The sequence below is a fragment of the Mixophyes fleayi genome, chromosome 2 (genome assembly GCF_038048845.1).
Source record: "Mixophyes fleayi isolate aMixFle1 chromosome 2, aMixFle1.hap1, whole genome shotgun sequence".
Lineage (NCBI taxonomy): Eukaryota > Metazoa > Chordata > Amphibia > Anura > Limnodynastidae > Mixophyes > Mixophyes fleayi.
In genome coordinates this window covers 23525584-23537891 of record NC_134403.1, presented here as the reverse complement: position 1 = coordinate 23537891, position 12308 = coordinate 23525584, and the positions used below count along the sequence as shown (strand labels likewise).

General features: G+C 41.8%; 2 protein-coding genes across 12 annotated transcripts in view; both read left to right on the top strand.

The window, feature by feature from the left end:
• SYTL2 (synaptotagmin like 2) overlaps positions 1–1521 on the top strand; it is a 76976-nt gene extending 75455 nt beyond the window's left edge. For all 11 annotated transcript variants that reach the window (XM_075198658.1, XM_075198663.1, XM_075198661.1 and 8 more), the window contains one exon: positions 546–1521. In XM_075198658.1, coding sequence (XP_075054759.1) covers positions 546–691 — 146 coding nt within the window. In that variant the 3' untranslated portion in view covers positions 692–1521. The remainder of the gene's footprint in view (positions 1–545) is intronic.
• Positions 1522–8953: 7432 nt separating this feature from the next.
• On the top strand, positions 8954–12308 carry CREBZF (CREB/ATF bZIP transcription factor). The gene is made up of 3 exons (XM_075198653.1): positions 8954–10008; positions 10616–10689; positions 11935–12308. The coding sequence occupies exons 1-2, from the start codon at positions 9059–9061 to the stop codon at positions 10629–10631; spliced, it is 966 nt and encodes a 321-aa protein (XP_075054754.1). The 5' UTR covers positions 8954–9058; the 3' UTR covers positions 10632–10689; positions 11935–12308.

Below are 12308 nucleotides of genomic sequence, written 5' to 3'. Positions count from 1 at the left end.
ATTTACTAATGCAAGCCTCTAATGGGCTCTGGAATATCACGTGAGATTATCCATATAGCTTGAAGAATCAAAAACAGTTGGTGCAGGAGTCTGATGTGCATGATTCAGTCCGAGGCATTGTAGATATAGGACAGATGTACACTGCAAGTGGTTTAAATAACTTTGTTGAAAATGCAACCGAAGAAATCAATTGGAACAAACTTGATAAACAATATACAGGAGGGTTGGCATTTATTGATAATTTTCACGTTCTTTGGGACATGCTAGCGCTAACACCTCTATAGTGTTTATTTTGGAGATGCTCTGGCTTTGTTTGTTAAATCTGCACAGGTTCACAATATTTTTTACATTATTGTTATATCATATTGTTAGGAGATTCTATTGCTATGCTGTATTGAAGACTTACTGATATCGCTGTAGCATGAATTTGTACCTGTGATATTTTTTCCGAGTGAATTGATATAATGAACCAAGATTCAGCCCACAATATTTCTGCTTTCGCAATGTGCAGGGAAGACTTTCATTTGCCTGCTCTTCTCATTTAGGAAAGAGTTACGGGACAGCTGTAGACTGGATGGACTCTAGCCACGAGGAATCAACAATGTGGGAACGGATGATAACCTCACCCAACACCTGGATCGAAGGAATGCTACCACTGCGGATGTTTAAGATGGCCAAGCTAGCCAAATAAATGATAAAATATTGAATATCTTTCCATCCTAATCTAGCACTGTGATCACTTTTTACTGTAATCCTCGCTTGCTTCTTGTGAACGTAAGCAGATAATATTTTTACTGATGAGCCAAAAGCCGTATCAAGTCCTGAACTGTGTACGTCCCGAGTTGCTGTCCTGGCTAAAAGTCACTGCACGTAGAATTCTCTGCGATAATGGAACCTCAGTATCGGGTTCTGCTCAGACTTTTTTTTCTTTTTAAACTGGTACAAGTTAATGGGAACTGGATTAGCATAGATAATGAAGTATTTAAATGAATATTACTCTTTGCGGTAAAAAAAGAAAATGTGTTTTATCTCCCACACTTGCGCTGCTATCTTTTAGAAAACTTTGGAATTGGGGTTTCCTTTCTCATTTGGTCCTGGCCAATGTATTCAGCCGCCCTTCTGTCATTGAGGTATCACAAAAAAATGGAAGCCGTCGTGCTCCTAAAAAGTTTCTGCTACCTATGGGAAACGTTATATAGACAATGAGGCGAAAGGTGTAAAATATGGTAAATACGTATGTCTATAAATGTATTTAATTTTATCGGATCATGACTTGCATGATTTTCATATCTATGGGTAAACTGGTTATGAGCAAGTTAAAATTTCCAATTTTCACCATGGCGTATGTTTGTTTTTGTTTCTGTACTTTTTAAATGTCACACATAAGTTTTCCACTAAATAAGGTACCTGTGTAATGGGTTTTGTATAAAATAAAGTGTCGATATTTGGGGAAAATGAAGTTTGGAATACAAATTTGTATATATGTAATTATCTCAATAAAATGATTGAATGCCACACTTATTATTTTTCCTGTCTTTATATTAAGTAGCTTTCAATATCTTTGAATCTTCAGAGAACATAATACAATTTTAAATATTTTATTTTCAGGATCTGAACAAATCTTATTTCACACTTACAAGAAAACAACTTTGGGTCACCTCCCCACAAAACTTGTAGTTCTTGAGTTGTCATATTTTTTTCTTTTTTTAAAAAAACAAACACAAAAAAACTCCAGATATCAAAATATTACATATTTTATTTTTCTAATATGTTTTTCTGGCAGTTCATTAGATCTTAACTCTTGGGGGTATATTTACTAAACTGCGGGTTTGAAAAAGTGGAGATGTTGCCTATAGCAACCAATCAGGTTCTACCTGTCATTCGTTTAGTACATTCTACAAGATGGCAGCTAGAATCTGATTGGTTGCTATTGGCAACATCTCCACTTTTTCAAACCCGCAGTTTAGTAAATATACCCCCAAGACAGTTACTGAAATGGCAAAGGACAATCACAAACGGAAATGTTCTAATTTATCCTCACATGTTCTATTAGCAGTGACTAAAATGTCAGTCACAGCTAAAACTCTGTGCCATTTTTTTCCCATAAATTTACAACGAGCACACTGTAGATGCCATCTGACAAACAATCATACACACATTTGTACTGACACAACATCTGACCTTTTCAATTAACAAACACCGTAAAGAGAAGCCGTTTGCTGCCATCTCCTCACAACTTAGCGATTCACTCACTTCAATAACTTCTCACCTCCCTGAAAACACTGCAATAACTGCTTTGCTTCAAGAGAAATATGATGCACAAAATGATGTGCCACTTTTTTTGCAATTTTTTGACCAGCTCAGCAAAGCCTCTGTTGGTTCTGGTGCTCCAGTCAATTGGCTGCCTTGAAGATTTCAAATCCTCCCACCAGATGACTGACAGGCATATATAGACAGCTAATAAAGAACAGCTGATTTTATTACCTGGAAGCATTGTACTTATTTGTATATTAAAACAATAAAAGATGACATAATATACGGCAAACGGGTAAAATAAAAGGAGAAAGAAGAGTATAAACTTGCATAAGAGTTATATAATCTGCGCCAAGGGAGTCTAGCTTGGAAGATGGACAGCTTATCAATGTTGATTGATTTCCCAAAGACTGACAATATCTTGTAAGTAGTTTCATCTTTTTAAAGACACTTTTTCCACCTTCCCCTTCCTACTGGCCTGTGACGCATTTTACAACCACAATTTACATCTTCTCTGTTTAATACCCAATGCTAAAATGTAACATAACTTTCCTGGGGAGTGTCACAAGACCCAATTTTATTAATAAATCCAATACAAATATACCAATTTATTGATACCAAACAGACATAGGTCCAGTGTATTAGTTAATCATTATAACTGTAATCGTTCCGTTTACTAAACTAACCTTTTTTTTTTTTAAAGACGATGTAGAACTTCCCATGGTTTGTTCTAAGTATTTACAGCAAAACCAGAAAATTATGTATTTTTGTTGGCACTGATGAATAAATACAGATGTGTTGGCTTCACCCCTATCACCTCAGGGGTGAATATTAAGTAGTCTCTTTTGTTGTAGGTGACCCAGAAGGATTGTAAACAAAAGGTGTTTAGTTTAACAGAACTGGCATTTATTTAGCAGTCCCATTATATCTCTATCCTCCTAGAAGGTGACAATCTTAAAGGCAGAGTAGGCAATATTAATACATAGTTAACCAGTCTCTACAATATGACATATGTACAGTTATTTCTAGCTATTTGCCCTGCCTGTATATTATGTACTATATGTAATAGCATCTGGGTAGTATAGCACACTACTATAGTATCCCATTTAGTACAAGCTGTTCTAAATAAAAGCCAGTTCATTGTAACCTTTCCAGTCAGTCACATCATTAAAACCAGTGACAAGTGAAGTGAATAAATTATCTTTATTGATTATTATTATTACTACTGATTATTCGAGTTTTATAATTGTCAGTTCTTAAAATAAACGAAAGCAAAGCCAACGTATTCGGCTGGTTACTGCCTCAGGACGTCACTACCTGCCACTCTCTCCTATGGTCTACGAAATTCAAATATTTGGGTGAGTGAGAATCCTTCTATGTTAAACTTAATATTGATCCCATCACGGGATTCCTTAAACATGTCACTCCTGGCAGAAACTTCTTCACACGGTGATGGGGGAGGATTAATTTTGATAAGAATGATAATTCAGCCCAAGTATCTCTATGCGCTACGGCATGCCCCGGTGCATCTCCTTTCTATAGTGTTTAATAACATTAATAGATATTTGAGGTCTTTGATCTGGGGCTTCAAATGAGCAAGGGTTCAGTTCAATGCGCCGTGTAGATCAAATTCTGGGGTGTGGACTGGTCCTACCAAATTTTAGACTGCACTACCTGGCTTCCCAGCTCACTCGCCTAGTCACCTAGCTAGGTGACTCCCCGGGGGTATCTCTCAGACATTGCCTTAATGACCAGACAGATCCCTCCCTGGGGAATATACAGGTGCTTACGACGATGCGGTCGCGAAAAGTGACTTCAATCATATGATCTGGTCTGTGGCACAAGGCCTCCTGGAAGACGGAAGGATTGGATCCAGATACTCCTATATGGTTTAATGGTGCTCTCTGAAAAATTGAGTAAGCTTGAAGGAGCTGTGTTATGGTGGAGGGCGGGGGTTCATACACTTGGTCAACTTTTATGTGGATAGCCATTTAAAATCCTTTGAGGAATTGAGTTTGAACTGACACAATCCCATTTTTTTCAGTATTTGCAAGTAAGGCATGCCCCAATGTCTTAGTTTGGTGGGAACATGCTTCAAATAATGGACTCCCACTTGAAAAACTTGATTCGCATGGCGCACACTCGTGCAGGACAATGTGTTATATGCTATCCTGTTACCACATTTGTCATCGGAGGGTCTAAATCCTTAGCCAATTGGAAGATTGACCTGAGAGCTATTTCTGAAGAGGATGGGAGTATAATGACTGGCAGCACTAGAGAAGCCACCTCGTGCTTATTATTCCAACAGGTGCATTTTTTAGATTTGCCATAGAGTATATTTTACTCCCACTAGATTACATAAATTGGGACATCGTAAAAATTCCCATTGTCCCAAATGCAATGCTCCCTCGGGTACATTTTGGGGTGTCCTGTGGTGCAAACCTGGAACCTTGTGTGACTATGTATTTCATCAGCACTAGAAGTTACTCCTACTTTGTGTCCATGAATTTCTCTTTATCACACTAGAGAAATACTTTAATAAGATAGTGTTTAAATATATATGCAATTTAACCTCGCTTGCTAAAGTGATCATAGCACAGGGATGGCACCTGAGCCTTCTGGTATTCCAAACTTGATCGCTCCTGTGAATGATGTTTGGAAACACAAAAGATTCATATATGAAAGAAGAGATGCTCTCTGCAAATATCATAAGATTTGGCATCCCTGCTATAGATCACAATTTGTTGACCATCCTCAAGACAATCAGGAGGTGGGGAAGGTGAGATGGGAGCCAGTTATGATGACCCCTTCAATGATTCACACTATTCTTGTTGGATAAACCAGACCTGCACAGTGCTATAATGCTGATATGCAGCCTTTCTGTGATGACATTGTGCCAATTACTATTCAGTTACAAATCTGTTGTGTATGTGTGTGTGTATATATATATATATATATATATATATAATATATATATATATATATATATACACATATATACACAAGTTAACCCGTGCATGATACTCATGCATTCTAGTCAAATCAAGCTACTTAAGGTCTTAAAAAGGTTCTTGTCATGCATTTGGACCTAGCCCAGGCCTCCTCAGGGGAAGAGCGTTAGTTCTCGACGCAAGCGGCCTTTTTAATGTGTGTTCATGAGGTAAAATTACCTCACGAAAATGAGTTTGACCCCTCAACTCGTAAATTTAGCCTTTACTACCCCTCCCACGGGGGGAAGGGGGGATGATGGAAGGTAACTGACTTGACTATTCTAATTTTTTTGTCAAATGTCAGTATACCAAATTTCAGGTCAATTGGATGAGCCCTTTCTGAGAAAAGTTTTTTACACACACACACACACACACACAAACGCACGCCTCTACACATGTGTGTTCATGAGGTAACATTACCTCACGAAAATGAGTTTGAGCCCTACCAAATTTCAGCCCTTTTTGAATTTTTTTTCCCACACACACTAAGAATTTAGTAGGCCAGTGTATAACTCTGCCCAGCAGGTGGCGCTGCAACTTGTTTTTTTTTCCCCACACACACAGACAGACGCCACTAAGCATTTATATATTAGATATATATATATATATATATATATATACACACCGTATTTCCCCATGTATAAGACGCACCTCAATTTTGGGGCCCAAAATTTAAATAAAGATGGATTACAATAAGTTACTGAAGCAGAAGGCTTGTCTGGTTGTGATTTTAGTGAGAGATCTCACATCAGGTCTAGAGGAGCAGAATGTACAATAAAGTCCCACATTCAGTTACAGGAAGGCAGTGCTGATGCACAGCGCTGTACATACCATACTACATGCTGGGCTAAATTATCGGCAGTCAGCGGAGACTGGGAGGCGCCTGAATGACCTGATGGTCTTTTTACCTGAAACTGGCAGATCTGTTCAGCGGGGACTCCTCTCTCATACCCTCACACCAGGGGTCATCTGGGCTCAATTATCGGTGGTCAGCGGAGCTGCCGGTCACGTGACTGACAGCTCCGAGACATCAGAGACTGTGGGAGGCGCCTGAAGGTCCTGCAAGCGCAGATCTGTTCAGCGTGGACTCCTCTCTCATCCCCTCACACCAGGCATCATCTTCTTCATTCAGGTAAGTAGCGCTGGCAGTGTATAAGACGCACCCTTTTTTTAGACCCAAAATTTGGGGGAAAAAGGTGTGTCTTATACATGGGGAAATACGGTATATATATTATGGACGTTTATGTTTTAAAGCAGGTGACTTTTGCCCGCTTACAGCTTTTATTATATCCTGTTACATTAGAAAGTTCTCATGGCTTGATTATGCCTTAGATGAGCTATGCTTAGTTAGATTCAAAATATATGTGTTGTAAGGTTTCTAAAATACAATAAAAATACTTTATCGTGAAAAAAAAACCCCATTGATTATCTTGTTACAATGGCACCTTTCAACGTGTGGGATATATTAAGAAGCAAATGAACAGTCAGTTCTTGAAGTTGATGTATTGGAAGCAGAGAAAATGGGCAGGTGTAAGGATCTGAGCAACTTTGACAAGGGCCAACTTGTGATGGCTACAGGACTGGGTCATAGCATCTAAAAGAAGCAAAGGCTTATAGGGTGTTTCCCAATATGCATATGCAGTGGTTAGTGCCTACCAAAAGTGGACCAAGGAAGACAACTGGTGAACCAGCAACAGGGTCGTGGTTGCCCAGGCTCATTGATGCACATGGGGAGTGAAGTCTAGTCCAATCCCATAGAAGAGCTACTGTAGCACAAATTGCTGAAAAGTTAATGCTGGCTTTGAACACACAGTGCATCGCAGCTGGCTGCATATGGTGCTGAATAGCCGCAGACCAGTCAGTGCCCAGGCTGACTGTCCACCGCAGAAAACGCCTACAATGGGCATGCGAGTGCCAGAACTGGACCATGGAGCAATGGAAGAAGGTGCCCTGGTCTGATTATTCACATTTTCTTTTACATCATGTGGATGGCCAGGTACATGAGTGCCGTTTACCTGGGGAAGAGATGGCACCAGAATTCACTATGGGAAGAAGGCAAGGCGGATGCTGTTATGCTCTGGGCGATGTTCTGCTGGGAAACCTTGGGTCCTGGGGTTCCTATGGATGTTACTTTGGCACATACCACCTACCTAAACATTGTAACAGCCCCGGTACACTCCTTTTTGGCAACGGTATTCCCTGGTGGCAGAGGACTCTTTCAGCAGGTTTATGTGCCCTGCGAAACTGCAAACATTTTTAAAGAATGATTTGAGGAACATGACAGTTTAAGGTGCTGACATGGCCTCCAAATTCCCCAGATTTCAATCTGATCGAGTATCTGTGGGATGTACTTGAAAAGCAAGTGCAAGCCATGGAGGCCCCACCTCGCAACTTACAGGACTTAAACAATCTACTGCTAACGTCTTGGTGCCAGATACCTCAGGACACCTTCAGAGGTCTTGTGGAGTCTCTGCCTCGACGGGTCACGGCTGTTTAGGCGGCACGAGGGGGACCTACACAATATTGAGCAGGTGCTTTTAATGTTGTGGCTGATCAGTGTATACACCAAGGTGATGTTTCAAGAAACATCTGTTTGTCAGAAATTTCCCTTCACTTGCAAGATTCTTGTAAAGCGGAGCTTTTATACTGTATAATACACAATTGGTTGTGTATCTGTCTTTTTCAAATCACAGAATGCCAGAGTCACCCTATATATTAATTTATTTTTACATTATACTCAAATAGCATTAACTTCCATGTACACCAATCAGTCTTACCCTTAAAAATGAAAAAAAGCAATTCAATTGGCTGTTTTTCGCAGGTGCAAATGTTTCACTTGTGAACATGCAATTTTGTCTTCTACTCGCGTAGAAAGAATAAAAATCAAGTGACCTTTAGTGAGATCACATCATTTATATATTTAAAGATGGGACTTTTTCTAAATGTTTTTTTTTTTGGATTTTTGCCTTACAGTTTGGATGTTTGATTGATATATTGCTCCATATTTACATCATGTCTGTGAATCGCTATCTGGGTCTGTATCAGAACACAGCTGCAGATTCTTGTGTAATTTAGTATACCATACAGGCATTATTTTTGCCCCACACTTATGGAATTTCATAGCTGAAAAGAGACAAAATGATGTGATTTGCAATGAATCACATCATGGACTCCCTCATTCAGCCCCCTTCACTTGGAAGTGGGTAAGGTGTAGAATGACCAGCTTATCTGAGTGACCTACCCAGAATTTAAGAGTCTCCCAGACATTCTGGGAGAGTGGGCATTGTGAAATAAGCTACAATGGTGAATAATTACATATTCCCTTTACCAGGCAGCATAATACGGTGGCATAGGTACCTTTTTTCCCCCAAACTAATAAAATAAAAAAAACCAAAACATTACACAACTGTAAACAGGAGTCACATTGTAAATTACCACAATAGTACACAACAAAGATCTGGTGATCTAGGTGACAGCTCCCCAGATATCAAACTAACATGTTACAGCTGGTGCAGAGCCATCAGGTGATGTAACCTACTGCAGCCATTTAGCTGTTTGCTTTCACTCTCTAACCTGGACATAACACGGACTCTGACTGTCCTGCACCATATAGAACGTTTTCCCGCTGCACCAGGGCTGGGTAAACGTCAATCATTGCTTTGGCGCGAGGTGACAGGCCTGAAGGGGCGGGGTGTGAGCGGTCACGCGGGGCACTCACTTCCTGTTTCCGGTGCTGGCGGTCAGACGCCATTACACCGCGAATCCGTGACAGCCCTGTCCGGAATGACAGAGCAGAGATCGGCTGCTGCGTCACCATGAGGCACCGGCTGAGAGAGCGGCCTAAGCCCGCGTCCAGTAACCCTCGCAGGAGAGGGAGGAGGCCCCGGGCCGCTCCGGCTGAGGAGGAAGTCTCCCTCCAGGCCGCCATTACCAGCGACTGGAGCGCGCCCTGTGAGGGGACGTTAATCTCGGAGCTGGACGAGCTGCTGACTGTAGATGAGGCCGGCGGCTGGTGGAAAGAGGACGAGGGCCCGGTGGACACCACTCTCACCGATCTCTTGCAGCATCTAGTCGGCTGCGAGGACAATGACGTACCGGCCGAGGCGCGGCCTAGCTACAACGAGTCCGCACCAATCATGGCCGCCTCGCATATCACCGCCGGCAGTTTGATCGCTTTGCATCCCACCAACACAATGGCCGCCTCGCATCCCACCAACAAAATGGCCGCCCCTCCTGTCACTGCCCACAATAGGCCCGCCACGTACCCCACCAACAAGACGACAGTCCCTCGTATCTCAGCTGACAAGACGGCCGCCCGCAGCCGCTGCCCCGGGAACAAGAACGCCCTGGCCGCCCGCCTGAACCGTCTGCGCAAGAAGGAGTACGTCAGCGGCCTGGAGGGCAGGGTCGCCAGGCTGTCCGGGGAGAACCAACGGCTGGAGCGCGAGCGTAGGCTGCTGGGCGCGCGGGTGCGCGAGCTGGAGGAGGAGTCTCGCTACCTGCGGGCGGTGCTGGCCAACGACAGCTCTCTCTCGCAGCTCCTGGGCCGGCTCACTGGACTGGGCGGGGTCAAACTGTCTACGTCACTGTTCCGCAGCCCGCGGAAGCCAGATGACCACGACTACGCGCTTCCCTGGCTTGTGAAGACAGAGGAGGAGGAGGAAGGGGCGCATTCTGGAGGAGTGTGTCTACACGTCGACAAGGAGAAGGTGTCTGTTGAGTTCTGCCCGGCCTGTGCCAGGAATGCATCGTCTGCAGCCAAACTGTAGGGTCAAGTAACTTCTGACTTGTGTGCTGGACATCAGAGGACAGAGCCCATTGACAGATGCTCACTATGTGCTGATATACTGGGTTTATTGTGTCTGCAGTCTTCTGTATGATCCCAATGCTAAGACACTCATTATGTGCTGATATGCTGGGTTTAATGTGTCTGCAGTCTTCTATATGTGCTCTGTGGGGCCTTGCAAGTTGATAAACTCAGCTATGGGCAATCTGTGGCTTGGCTGCTGTTGAGAAACTATATGTCCCAGCATGCTGACAGTCAGATTTGTAGTTCCGTCACAGCTGCAAAGTCACAGGTTGGTTAGGACTGGTGTATTAAGGTGTAGTAATACAGTGAGGACGGACTGTCCCAATGACAAGTTATTCTATCCTGATCAGTTTGATTATGGCTGTTGTGTTCTGCTGGTCTGATATATTCAATGTCCTACAATCGGCCAGAGAAGGGGCTCTAGGTGGCTGCTAATGCATATGACCGTGGTCTACTGTTATATCTCTACGTTGACTTTAACTGTATTGCAATTTATTTCTGGAAACTGCATGAAGTCTGTATCTGCATCCATTATACAATACTAGTAAACCTCTCTTGACAGTTTCTTTTTTAGGTGAATTGTCGGCTTGCTCCGTTGTAGGAGTTACAGAGCAGTCCTTTTCTCCTCGCAACCTGGTAAGGATCTCAGTCATTACCTAATGCAGACCTAGCTTTATGTAAGGGGGACAGACTTCTGTAGACTGTTTTATCTCCAGTTATATAACGAGACTACTTAGCAGAATGATTCTGTTTAATCTCATATATACATTTAAAAAAAAAATTATTGCAAACTATTCCTAATGTATTTACATGCTACCATCTGTGGAATTAATACTTCCATTATCTATCTTTTCCTTTAGTCCTTATATATTTACGGAATTTTCACTTGGTGAAAAGCCTTCATAGCTTTAATCTTTCTGCTATGGACTTTTGTAAAACAAAATGAGAATTTAGTTTATTAGGTCAACTTACACCTGCATTTACCAACATGCTCAATTTAGAAACCATTACAATCTAGCTAATTCTGGATCACACATGCTGTGATATAGCCCAATGGCCTGATGCTGTTACTGATTTATAAAGTGTGTGGCCAGATTTACATGTATTATTTAGTTCTGGATTGAATTTAAAATAAGTTCAAAAAGCAATGTGTGTCCTGGTGTTGTCATCTGGTCACAGAAGTTTAGCTAATTGCTCTTTAGGTGGCTTTGAGTTTCTATATTTCAAATTCAGAAACTCAGAATTTTTATTTTCTTCCCCTCTGCAATATGCAGTCATGGGGACAGCGTAATTCAGTACTCTAGAGAGGGAATTAAAGTGTGATCAGTTTATTCAGGGTTACATTTACAATAGTCTGTATATACAACTTTGTCTGTAAAGTGAGATTTCAGAAGGACTTGAAAGTGCAGCATTGATTTACTAAGCGTCAACTGACCCCAAAACTGGTATTTATACTTATAGCTTCTAAATTGTAATTCATGTGGTGATTTACTTAATGAATACACACCTCACTTATACGCTCAGGTCTTTTCTTTGCTGACTAGAGAGAGCAATACCTTTATATCCGCATGTTATGGCCACAAGGCCCTTGTGGCACATTGTGTAACATCCCTGCAATCTTGGTGTGAAGAGCCCTTTGGAAGTTTGCAAATTGAGTCAATAGATTGTCAGGCCTGGACAACCTGTGGCTCTCCAGGTGTGGTAACTACAAGTCCCAGCATGCTTTGCCAGCTGATAGGCTGGGACTTGTAGTTTAACACTGGGAGAGCCACAGGTCGTCCAGGCCTGGACTATGTTATAAGCTGCCTGGATACTTTTGAAATCTCACTTCTCCACAATGAGTATGTGTATTTAGCATCCTTGTTTTTTTTTATGCTAAAGTGGATTCAGCTGTATGGGGCGGAAGATTCGGGACCTGCTACTGACCACATACCCTACTTTGTATTAAAAGGTAGTATGGTACATGAGGAGACCGGAGGTAATGCCAGGGCTTTTTTATCTTACCCTTTGTGTGCTATGTAAAGGTGTATGATATTTGGGGGTGGGGTGTATCACAGGGGAGGTTGAGTTTTTGTTGTATGCGGCGGCTTAAGTATAAAAGCAGATATATTGTCTGGTTGTGGTAATGCACTTTCTGGACAATCGATCCCATTATTTGCCTCTAAGATCAGAAATTTATATATAATTTTGTCAGGTGATAAAGAATATCATTGAGTTGAAAACTCCCCGCATAGAAATACTTTCACAAACTATTT